The sequence below is a fragment of the Arachis stenosperma genome, chromosome 2 (genome assembly GCF_014773155.1).
Source record: "Arachis stenosperma cultivar V10309 chromosome 2, arast.V10309.gnm1.PFL2, whole genome shotgun sequence".
Classification (NCBI taxonomy): domain Eukaryota; kingdom Viridiplantae; phylum Streptophyta; class Magnoliopsida; order Fabales; family Fabaceae; genus Arachis; species Arachis stenosperma.
Window position 1 is genome coordinate 98,333,243 of NC_080378.1, and position 13,155 is coordinate 98,346,397.

At 32.1% G+C, this 13,155-nt stretch overlaps 1 protein-coding gene across 1 annotated transcript; it reads right to left on the reverse strand.

Annotated features, from left to right (window-relative positions):
- Nucleotides 1–2,019: 2,019 nt before the first annotated feature.
- On the reverse strand, nucleotides 2,020–7,105 carry LOC130961177 (O-fucosyltransferase 19). The gene is made up of 8 exons (XM_057886912.1): nucleotides 6,219–7,105; nucleotides 5,077–5,149; nucleotides 4,913–4,980; nucleotides 4,622–4,710; nucleotides 4,384–4,516; nucleotides 3,806–4,038; nucleotides 2,969–3,445; nucleotides 2,020–2,844 (listed from the first exon to the last, which is right to left on the reverse strand). The coding sequence occupies exons 1-8, from the start codon at nucleotides 6,846–6,848 to the stop codon at nucleotides 2,595–2,597; spliced, it is 1,953 nt and encodes a 650-aa protein (XP_057742895.1). The 5' UTR covers nucleotides 6,849–7,105; the 3' UTR covers nucleotides 2,020–2,594.
- Nucleotides 7,106–13,155: the final 6,050 nt, after the last annotated feature.

Consider the following 13,155-nt stretch of genomic DNA (forward strand, 5'->3'; position numbering starts at 1 on the left):
TTTTAAAATTATTTCTAATATTTAGATAATTTTATTTAAGTTTCTAACATTTTAAAATCGTCTTAATGTTGTTCTATCGTTAGTGATCTGTTAATGAATTGACGGTGGGATAAAATTTAAATAATTTTAAAATGTTAGGAACTTAAAATATGATGAAAATATTGAAGGCAAAAATAATATATTACTCTTAAAAAAATTACAAAATCAAATAAAATAATAAAGAATTTTAACAAGATGAATTGTATTACTAATTTAAAATTTTTACTCATACTTATAGAATAACTAGTATATAAATTTTTGGAAAAAGAAAAGAAAGAGTATGTATATATATAATAAAGTATAAATGATATATTTTTGTCTCTAATATACCAAACTTGGTTAATGTTTAATTTAATTAAATTTTATTTTTAACTTTTTAATAAATTTTAATTTTTTCTTCAATAATTTTACTTTTTATGACAAATAATTACTTAATTTATTTTTTAATTTTGTTCTTAATAAAAAATAAATACACTTAAAAAAATAATGTAATTAAGAGTAAAATAAAAAAAATTGAATAATTATCTACCATAAAAATTGATATTATTGAAAGATAAAGTTAAAATTTATTTTAAAATTAAAAATAAAATTTAACTAAATTAAACATTAAAAATTTCGATACATCAAAGACAAAAGGTACAATTTATACTTTATTGTATATGTATCATGCTCGTTTTTTTTTTGCGCAAATTTATGTACTAATCATTCTACAAATATTTTATGATAAGTAAAAGTCTTTAAGAGTAAAATTATAAAAAAATAAATTGAATAACTATGTACAATTTACTTAGATGTGTTTAAAAATTAATTGAATAACTATGTATTGTAAAAAATTTATATTATTAAAAGATAAAATTAAAATTTATTTCTATGTATTATTTTTATCTCCAACGTTTTCGTCTTATTTAAGTCCCTAACATTTCAAAATCGTCTCAATTTTATTCCGCCGTCAATTTTGTTAACAGATCTCTAACGGCAGGACAGTATTGCGCCAATTTTAAAATGTTAGGAAGTTAAATAGGATGATTTAAATGTTATGGACAATTTTAAAATTTATCTCAAAATGTTGAGGACAAAAACGATTCTTTATATAAAAAAAAGTTTAGTAGTAAATAATAATTAGTAAAAGATAAACTATGAGATAAAGTTTTCATTTCAAGTATATATACATATGGTGAAAACTCAGGTGAAGTCGACTTCACATAAAGTTGATACTTGAGAGCCGTAAGATGAAAATTTAGTTAAATTAGTCAAATCATTTAACGGCTTTCAGATATCAACTTCACATGAAGTTGACTTCACCTAAGTTTCCACCTATATATATATATATATAGTCTTTAAACTATTACAACAAGCAACTTCCTTTTCTTTTCTTAATGTGAAATATTAGGATAAAAATACTGCACAAACGCACTATAAAATTTACTCTGACCAATCAGCATTATTAATTTGGGTAGCCAAATAAACAATGGCAAGAATTAATTTTTGGTGATAAAATGAATAGTAAGGGTTGAAAATTTGATTTAAGAAATCTAAATTTGCATTGCGATTCCGTATCTTCCGTTATGGCTACTACGTACGCTTCGAATGGCATCAAATTGAGTCAACTAAACGAATCTTACACACAAAAAGAATTGCTTCTGTTATGAAAGAAAGAATGAATAATATGATGTATGGTTCAATTATCAATTTCCCCTTTACGTAAGTATCCAAATTGTTTCCTTAATCCAACTACAAGGAAACACGTTGTAAAGCGAAAACAAGAATAATAATAATTAGATACCAAAATGGTATTTGAAAGTATATATCGCTAACGAAAATAATTTTAAATTATACATACGATGAAAAATTAGAGATTATATATTTATTTGTCGATATAACATATAAGTGTTGTTTAATTTAGTAACTAATTTTTAATGTATATAATTGTCTTACCAAGATTTGTTGTTAGGTATAAGCTATGGATAGCTGCAACGAATATCAGAACGAATAATAAATCAATGTAATTACAAATATTTGTACATTCTTTACTGCACTCAAAGGCAGATTGTTGCAAAACAATATAAATAATACACAAAACACTTCAATGGGGAAAAAACTTCCTATGTTTCAAATGTTACATCCTTGAAGAATTGTAACTATATGCTCCATTTGGAGATTGCTTTTCTCAAAAAAGAATCAATGAATACATTATAATCCCCTCCACTTCCACGAGGGTAATTCCGTCATAAATGCCAATCTCCCACACTATAATCTTAATCTATGCCTTGTATTGATTATACACAAAAAACCTTCTATCTGTTCCTTCCCTAAAACGGAAACTCATACTTTTTAGTGAAATGAGAAGAACCCTAACACAAATGTCCCTTTAGATTCTTCAGCAGCCACATCAAACTTGGCTTGAAACAAAGGAAGAAGCAACATTCCCACCATAACAACATGAATGAGCTTTTTCCTTTTTTTAACCTTTTCTTAAATACAGTGCCATTTTTAACATAATACACATTGTGAAGAACCCCAACCAATTTTAACTACGTATCAAAACATCCAGTGTACTATCTTTGCGAGTCGAGGCCGATTCGATGATCAAGTTTCAGTGCTGTGATCATCTCCTGAGACTTGTTACATACACAACCGGGGAAGGGATTCGCAAAGAAATTCTCCTCGATTCTTGGCGACTCGCCTACCTGTCTAAGATAAGGAGCACCTAGCCTATTAGAATGCAAGTTCTTGACCTCAGAAGAAAATGCTTCCCATTCCATGGAACCTTCATCCAATTGATCAATCAGTCTCACAAAATTCAATCTGAAAAAGAAATGAAAAAGATTATACGTCAGTGAGAAATACCATTTCCATGTAAAAATTTCTAAGGTCCCATTTGTTGCAACATTTCTAAGGTACCATTTCTAAAAGAACTTTGTGAACTGACCTGTCAGGATTGATAGTTTTCCTGAATCCTTCAAACCTCCTATGGCCCTGCACAGCCTTTGCCATGTTTCCATCATAAGTATAAACAAACACATCACTCTCCAATGCCACGATATAATCCAAGGCGGCGAGCCGGTTCTGGTATGGCTTGAAAGGCTCCAGCTCCTCCTCAGTTGCAAGAGTAGAGTGAGTGAAGACATTAGGGTACTCTGCCCTAAATGCTGCCATGCTATTGCTACCATATATAGGCCCGGCGACAATGTAGATTGTCGTCGATGAAGGGTACCCCATTGCCTTCAAGAAAACGGCTGCCTCTCTAGGTGACATAGGGCATCCACCAAGCAATCTTTTCTCCACACTATCAATCTCTTTTTCCTTCCAATGCTTCACTTCATATCTCATAACCCTTAGTTCCTCTGCTTCCTCTGCTGTTAGATTGTGGCTGCAGCCAGTGAAAGCTAGCATGTCTTTCTCATATCTACAAAGTAAGCAAAAACAAAGTAGGAAGCCTTAGTTTGTTTGTTGATTAAAGTCTTGTAAATAAATTAACAAAAAAGAAAAAGCAGAGCTTCACTCTATAACTAGAGTCAAGAAAACTTTAATGCCTCGTTCAGTAACCATCTCCAAACAATAGATATAATGCAGAAGCAGAAAATGCTTCTGTTGTGATACAAATTTGTCCATTTTTTTAGTTGATCCAAAAACTGGAGAAAATAGAAACAAAGACAGTGACACAATCTTACTGCCTTATTTCTATCTTGTGTGTCTACTGAACTTGGTGAGACCAACAAGACGACAAAAATAAGCAAAGAGAATTAAGTGAAGAACAAGAAAACACCTTAAATGAAGGGCAATATATCGTTCATTATTGGTTCTTAGCCTGTTCACCAGTGTCCTTCCTAGCTCTTCAATCTCTGTTGTGTACCTGAGAGCTTCGTAATTGGCACGGCATCGAAGCCTCTGAATTGAGGAAGCAATGCCATTGTTGGCAAGTCTAGAATCCGTGTGAGTAAACTGTATGACCTTGTGTCGCTTCAACAGTGGTAGAATCTCTCCTCTGTAGTAACTAGCCTGCAAAATGAAGAAGCATCTAAGCCACCATTGCACCCACTAAGAAAAGCAAGAATTGTTTCAAGGTAATCAAACTCGAGACCACCTAAACTGAGCTTAGCTAAACTTTGTTCATAAAACTCGACTCATAAACTCGATTTGGAATCTAAGAGTCTACAGCATCCGAATTGATGATGAAAAAATCAACAATGTGAAACTTAATAAGATACAAACCATATGCACGATCTGAAAACAACAACTTTTTATTTATTTTCTAACGAGCCTGTTGCACTCTACTCCCTAAAACATAGCTTTCACTTTAGAAGAGCCGAATCATTGCGGAATAGAATTGTTTCCCAAACACACCTTTGACCAAGAAACTGGGGCCTTGAGAAGTGGCTTGACAGATGCATACTTAACCGGCAAATACTCAACTATATCAATGTCGTCTTTCAAAACTTTCATGAAGTGCCTCCAATCAAAAATATCTTTAAAGTCACTGAAATGTATTAGGGACGTTATATTTTTGGAAAATTGATAACATGAGGATTTAAAATCATCAATGTCACACTTTATACATAAAAAACTGGAATTGGGAATTTACCTTGGATCAGTCCAAAATGAATCATGATCAAGGGAAGGAAGAACAAGTGTGGCATTCATCACTTTTGCCACGGCAACCATATCACATATCTACATTTTAATCAAGCTTCATAGGATTAGCATATTAACATAAATATCAATATTCATTTTGGGAAAAGAAAAAATGACTCACTTTTGTATCAAATTACAGGATAAATTATATTAATCTTTCCTGTGGTGTGGTTAGGTGATATATTACATTTACATCTAATCAGATAACCAAAGCAAAATTAAGAGTCTTCTTAAATCTTACCCCAGTTCTCATTTGATTCAATCCACCATTGGCATGAACAAGAAGATAGCCATTGGTCTTTTTTGATTCTGAAATTATTAAAATGTGCAATTACAAGTGAGACAAGTGAATCAAACGCAATAAGTATAGCTAAACATATAAAGACAAATATATAATATACATACTGGGTCGATTCTTGGGTCTGGAAATGCATTTGTAATAGTTGTCACTATTTGGTTTCCTCCATATTTCTGGAATCTATTAAAAAATTGAACCAAAAAAAAAATAAATTAAATTTATTGGTCAGAGCCACCACACTTAGAACACTACCCATTCAATTTTCAGTATCCGTGTTGCCAGTAGGCGCCCACTATACAAACTGACACGTTCTAATAACGAGTCAAAATTTTGAAAAGAAAAAATGGCCTAAGAAACTTCCAAATGTTACTACGAGACAATTCAACTTAATCACAAAACCAAAACTTCAACACCAAGAAAATCACAAGTCCAAAATAAAAACGACTTTGCAGCACACAATCGTTAGATTCATTCCTAGTTAAGTAATTACTTTTGACACCAAACTAAACCGAGACTCAATATGATGAATAATGGTTAACAACCAAATTAGCACTTTTTTTTAACCTTTTTTATTTATTTAACCACTAAACTTTGTCTCCAAAAAAGAAAAGTAATAAAATAGGGGGAAAGGAAAAAAAGCTGTGACTCCCCAAAAGAGGGTAAAAGACAAATACCTTTATTGGTAGAAACGTGATTGAGAGGGAAAGGGACAAAAAATCAGTAACGGCTAACCTCTCAGGGATATTGCAAAAATGTTAAAAATAAAACCAACGATATCAACGAAATATTGTAATAAATAAAAAATCTAGAGAGATGAATCTTATCTGCTTTAACGATCCCTTCATTTGTAACTTTGTTAAAAATATCAAATGCACCGAATCACCAAAGCTTGAAAAAAAATGCCAAAATCACCACTATTATAATCTTTCTACCTCAGCTTTTTTCCCACCAAATTGATAAAAAAAAAAAGAAAACAAAAAGGGTTTGAGCAACCCAGACAAGGAAAATGAGAAAACAAGCTTAAAGTATATTCCCTTTTAAACGCACACGAGAAAAAAATTAATCTTAAATTCACCTTAAAATCATTTTACAACACAAAACCTCTATTTTTAAAAAAATTGAATTAGTTAGTTATCTATTAAGTATTAACACAAACATTAAGTGTTGAAATAAAACAGTTTTCCAGAAACGTGATTAAGAGGGTGAAGAATGAAGAAGAAATTAGAATAGAATAAAAAGGAAGACTTACTTCGATCCTCTCAAGAACCCTTTTGGGCATTGAAGTTTGAGTCTCCGTGGTGTCGGTTTCCGTAACAACCTTCTGCGCCGATATCCAATCGTGTTTGAACCTCTGCAATATCAACTGCCCGTTCTCGATGCTCTTTCCGTTCATCTCAACCATCCCTCCGATCATCGAAACCTTCACGAAAAGCGACACCACCACCATCACCATCATCGCCACCAAGATCTTCCTCCCTATCTTCCTCCCGCTCCTCATGGATTGAATCGTCACCAGCATCCACAGGAACGCGTGTTCGAACCGCACCAGAAGCGACTCCACCGGCAGGTGGCGCGTGCGGTGGACCAGGTACCGCGTGATTGGGTGCAGCGCGTGGTGGTGGTGGTGGTGGTGCGGAAACGACGACGACGACGAAGGATTGTCGTCGTCGTCGTCGCGGTTGTCGGAGAAATCGGAGAAGCTTGAAGAGTGTTGTTGCTGTTGCGGTTGGTTTTGGGGGTTGGGGTCGCCGTCGACGAGGACGAGGTTGTTGTTGTTGATGGTGGTGGAGTCGGCGACGCGACGGCGAGTGGTGGTGGGGCCCGGTGCGACCCTTGGGCTTGTGCTTGATGAGCTCGCGGCGGCGCCGCCGGACGACATCGTGGCTTTTGTTTCGGTGACCGATGCCGAAGCAAACACAATAAAAAAACAAATAATAATTAATTTTTAAAAAATAAATAAATATAAGAAGTTAACTAAATGTGTATGTTTATTGTTTCCGGTTTGCGGTTTTTGCAAACAATGATGGAGAAAGCGTTTTTGTTGAAATGAGAGAAAGAAAGAAAGATAGAGAGAACGAGAGAGAGGGTTTCCGAAATCTGAGGGGGAAGTGGGAGAATGTGAATTTGTGTTGTGCTAAATTTCTGCGTTTTCTATATTCTCATGGTTTCATTTCATATATATAGTGTTTATGCTTTGCTTTGATTTTCCCCATGTTCGCCTTCATGTGACAATCCACTTTAATTGACTCTTTTGCCCTCCTTTTCTTTCCCTTATTTCTATTTTCTACTATTTACTTATATTCTTCCTCTTATTTGGAGAATCTCATTCATTTCATTTTGACTCCAATAATTGCCATTATGTACATTCTTTTATTTTTAATATTAAAAATATTAATAAAAAAGTATTCCATATTATCTAAAAAATATATATAAAAGAAACATTTTTCAAATAAAGTCTAGCGTTTAAATTTTATCTCTATTTTATAAAAAAAATTTATCTGTCACTCAATAAAACTAAACTGAGTTTTATTTTCTTTTTTTTTAAACTATTTTCTGTCTTTATTTTCTTTTTTGAAATTATTTTTTAATATTTTCATCTTAATATTGTTTTGAAATCATAATTATTTTTCCTTTATTCTAATTGGTAACAATATAATTTTAATTTAAAACACCATTATATATTATCTAAATATATCTTATAATTACATTATTCATGATTTGGTGACAAATAATTATTGTTAATTAATATTGTATTATATAGGATATTATATATTATTTTTTGGATAATGATAGATTTATTATGATGTCTCAGTGAAGATTATTTAATAAAAAATAATATTTAAACATTAAAATTAAATTAATTATTATATATTTATATATATAATTATATATAATTTAATTTAATTTTAATATATATTTTATATTTTAATATATATTTTATATTAATAGTCAATTTTAGTATACATCTGATTTAATATAATTATTAATTAATTATTTTCAAATGTATGTTCATTTACTATTTAGATTTCATTTATTTAATTTCCATATAAAAAGAAGTCATTTCTTTCGTCCATTGATTTAAGAAAGCTGGAATAAATAATTAAAATAGTATGAAAATCGATCGAGATTATATATATGACTCCCGATTCTGTTTCCCCTATCATAGAAGAAACTTTCTTGGTTCTAAACTATATATAATAAATTATTCAAGACCATTTATATTTATATATTTTATTATATATATATATATATATATATATATATATATATATAAACTAACCAATTTAGATTAATATAGTTTAATATAGTAATTATTTTATTAGTCTATTTAAATAAGTATTGAAACAGATTTAATTTTGTCTTGTATAAATAACAATTTATTGGTTAAGATAAATTTTTAAATAAAACTCCATTAGTTTTTAATTTATCTTACTGAAGAAGAATACTGTAGATAACAAAAAGAGATGTATATAAAAAATAACCATAAATAATTTTAATTTCAAAATATATATACATATTAAATATATTACACAAAATTACAAAAAAAAAGAAAAGAAAAAACATGCCGGTATTTGTCCAATTTTAATAAGGTTGGAAGGGATGGATTCAATGCGTTTAATTTTCATTACAACTTTAATTTCTTCTTAACGAGTTTGATAAATGTGTGTAAAGGACTAAAGGGGCTTAATAGTCAAACCGAATATGGATTTTCTTCCTTTTTTTTTTTCATTGGGTGCATTTTTGTCTAAAAAATTTTGATATGAAAATAAAATGAGTGGTATATTTTAATATTATAATTTTTAGTATTTATGAGAATATACAAATTGAATTATCTAATTTGTGTTTAAAAAATTAAAAAAATTCAGAGTACGCAAATCGAATCCTCTAATTACTATAATTGAACTGTCCGATTACTCTTCTTTTTATCGGACTATCTGATTTGCTTGACGCAGTTATTACAACCTGATAAAATACCCTATATCCCCATAACTATGCCATACACTATTACTTACCCCATATCAAAATTAAAAAAGTGTGCATTTTCTTGTTGGCGTTTTCTTTTTCTCATCTTTAGAGATATATCATATACATATATGGGTCTTCTTCTAATCACTTTTTAGTAGGACATTGGAAAGAAAGAAAGGAAATAAACAAAGTAATCCTGCATGAGTGGCTGTTAATTAGAGGGAATTGAAAGATGATGTGTACAACGTTTCTTTCTACTAAATAGGAGAAAAAGTTGTAAAATTTCTTTTATTTTATTTTTATTTTGGGAAAAGTTACAAAGTTAGCCAGAAAAAAAACTTTGATGTTGTGATAAACACAAAGGATATGGATGTCCATGCAAGTGACTCAGTTTTCATGTTACCAATAGAGAATGAAATTAATATGGGTTGAAAACATTCCTCCCATATACTTATAAATAGGAGGTTAACATCCGTTGTTGATACACACAATAAAAACAAATACTCTCTCTTTATGTTGCAATACTTCTCTCACTCTCTTTATACTTCTTTATATTTTATATTTGTTACCTCTTCCTTGTTTATTTATTTAGTTATTTTATAACACGTTATCAGCACGAAGATCTAACGAAATTTTAGGAAGACTTCAGGTAACAAATTTTTATTATGCGAATCTCTTTCATCTTGAATATAATACTTTTGATATATCTGTAAATAATTATTTATCATGGATACTAGATGTTAAAATCTATCTTGATTCAATGGATCTTGGAGATACCATTAAGGCTGAAAATAATACATCCCAAAAGGATATAGCCAAAGCCATAATTCTCTTTCGTCGTCATCTTGAAGTATGATTGAAAAATGAATATCCCACATTAAAAGATCTTGCAGATCTGTGGAAAGACCTTGAAGAAAGGTATAATCATGTGATACTTCCTCAAGCCCGATATGTTAGAGAAAATTTTCTCGACCTTCCATGTCTCGAATGTGCTCCTGCAGCAATAGTATCGAGAAAAAGAAATTAAAAAGTATTTTGAATTAATTTCTTGCTTTCTTGTTGCTGAATGCAACAATGAGTTACTTTTGATAAATCATAAAGCGCGTCCAGTTGGCGCCGCCCCATTTCCTGAAGTAAATGCGGCAAATTATAACCCCAGAAGAGGTAAATGGCAAGATTTTGATGACAAGAAAAATTATGGAAGGAAAATGAATTATGTTCACAAGAAAGGATCTCACCAGAAGTGGGATAAAGAAAGAAATAATGGGCAAAGTATATCAATTGAGGATTAATGCTTCCGTTGTGGTGGAAAGGGCCATTGGTCACGTACCTGTCGTACCCCAAGGCACCTAGTTGATCTTTATCAAGCATCTTTGAAAAGGGATGACAAAGAAAAAGAAATAAATTTTGTTTCAAATGATGAAAATTCCACCACTCATTATGATGTATCTAATTTCTTTAAGGATTCTGAAGGAGATATTGGCTATTTGATCAATGATGGAATAATTTGATATATGTATGTGTTTGTTAAGTATTCATGTGAATAATTTTACTGTGCATGTACTTTTACTCATTTTATTATTATTAATATTTGTTTTTGAAGAAAAATGGCAAGGATATATTCTGAAGATATTTGCCTTGCGGATAGTGCAAGTTCGCACACTATTTTTAAAAGTGATATATATTTTACCCATCTTGTGCCAAAAGAGGAATATGTTAACACTATTATTGGCTCAGGCAATGTGATAGAAGGCTCCGGAAGAGCTATAATTTTGTTTCCTGGAGGAACAAAATTTATAATAAATAATGCACTGTTATCTACCAAGTCTCGAAGAAACTTGTTGAGTTTTAAAGATATTCGCCGAAATGGATATTATATTGAGACTATGAATGAGGAAAATCATGAGTATTTATGTATCACAACTCATGATTCAAATAAGAAAGTTATATTAGAAAAATTACCCTCACTTTCATCTGGGTTGTATTATACCAAGATTAGTGCAATTGAATCACATGCCATTGTAAACCAGAAGTTTACTAACTCAAATGAGTTCATAACTTGGCACGACCGATTGGGTCATCCGGGAACAACCATGATGAGAAGAATTATTGAAAACTCTCATGGACATTCACTAAAGGACCAGAAGATTCTTAAAACTAGTGAATTTTGTTGTGCTGCATGTTCTCAAGGGAAGTTAATTTTAAGGCCATCACCAGTAAAGATTGGATTTGAGTTCCCTGAATTCCTAGAGAGGATTCAAGGTGATATATGTGGACCTATTCATCCACCATGTGGATCTTTTAGATATTTTATGGTCCTGATAGACGCATCTTCGAGATGGTCACATGTGTGCTTATTATCTTCTCGCAACCTGGCGTTTGCGAGATTACTGTCTCAAATTATTCTATTAAAAGCACAATTTCCAGAAAATTCAATCAAAGCAATTCGTCTTGATAATGCTGGTGAATTTACTTCCCAAGCTTTTGATGCTTATTGTATGGCTAATGGAATAAGTGTTGAACATCCAGTGGCTTATGTTCACACACAAAATGGGTTAGCAGAATCACTTATTAAACGCCTCCAATTGATTGCTAGACCTTTGCTTATGAGAACAAATCTCCCAACCTCGGTTTGGGGGCATGCTATTTTACATGCCGCAGCACTTATTCGTTTGAGACCAACGAGTTATCATCAATTCTCTCCTATGCAATTAGCTTTTGGCCAGCAGCCAAATGTTTCCCATTTAAGAATATTTGGGTGTGCAATATATGTTCCCATTGCACCACCTAATCGCACCAAAATGGGACCCCAAAGAAAATTGGGAATATATGTTGGATATGATTCTCCCTCTATAGTGAGGTATCTTGAGATACAAACTGGAGATGTATTTAAAGCCAGGTTTGCGGATTGTCATTTTGATGAATCAAAATTTCCAACATTAGGGGGAGAGAATAAGCTTCCTGAAAAGGAACTTAATTGGAATGCATCATCGTTGATGCATTTAGATCCTCGATCAGGGCAATGTGAACTAGAAGTTCAAAAGATTATACATTTGTAAAGAATAGCAAATGAATTGCCTGATGCATTTTCCGATACAAAGAGGATAACCAAATCTTATATACCAGCGGAAAATGCCTCAATTCGAATTGACGTCCCAGTAGGACAAGTAGCTACTGAAGCAAATTCACGCCAGAAGCGTGGCAGGGCGGAAAATGCCCCAATTCGAATTGATGTCCCAGTAGGACAAATAGCCATCGAAGCAAATACACGCCAGAAGCGTGGCAGGCCTGTCGGTTCCAAAGATAAAAATCCTCGAAAGAGAAAAGAGGTAAATACGATTCCTGTTAAAAAAGACATAGTAAAGACACCGACAGTTGTCCAAAATTCTGATATAACGCCAGAAGACGTTCAGGTACCTGAAAATTGTGAAAATGATGAGATCTCAATAAATTATGTCTTTACAGGAGAGAAATGGGACCGAAATAAGACAATTGTCAATGAAATATTTGCATATAATGTGGCATTAGATATCATGCATGAAAGTAAGGATCTTGAGCCAAGATCAGTCGAAGAATGTCGACAAAGGAATGATTGGCCAAAATGGAAAGAAGCCATGAAGGCTGAATTAGACTCACTTGCAAAACGTGAAGTCTTTGGACCTGTAGTCCGTACACCTGAAGATGTAAAACCTGTTGGATACAAATGGGTATTTGTGAGAAAACGAAATGAGAAAAATGAAGTTGTGCGCTACAAAGCCCGACTTGTGGCACAAGGTTTTTCACAAAGGCCCGGTATAGATTATGAAGAAACGTATTCCCCTGTAGTGGATGCGATAACATTGCGTTATTTGGTTAGTTTATCTGCATATCATAAACTGCATATGCATTTAATGGATGTGGTAACAGCCTATTTGTACGGCTCATTAGATCGGGATATCTATATGAAAGTCCCTGAAGGACTAAAGATATCTAAACCATCTAGTGAATATTCGCAAGGGTTATACTCAGTCAAATTGCAAAGATCTTTATATGGTCTAAAGCAATCTGGACGAATGTGGTATAATCGTCTTACTAAGTATCTGGCCAAAAACGGATTCAAGAATGATGATATCTGCCCATGTGTTTTCATAAAGAAAACTACATCTGGGTTCATTATAATTGCTGTGTACGTTGATGATTTAAATATCATTGGGACTCCTGAAGAGATTCCAACAATTATA

What these genes read in the sequence shown, in the direction of transcription:
- LOC130961177 (XM_057886912.1), bottom strand. Translation starts at nt 6,848, where the DNA reads ATGTCGTCCGGCGGCGCCGCCGCGAGCTCATCAAGCACAAGCCCAAGG. An exon ending in GGGTTCTTGAGAGGATCGAA is followed by an intron (nt 5,150 to 6,218) that starts GTAAGTCTTCCT and finishes ATTTTTTAATAG; the next exon opens with ATTCCAGAAATATGGAGGAA. An exon ending in TGAATCAAATGAGAACTGGG is followed by an intron (nt 4,711 to 4,912) that starts GTAAGATTTAAG and finishes ATTAAAATGTAG; the next exon opens with ATATGTGATATGGTTGCCGT.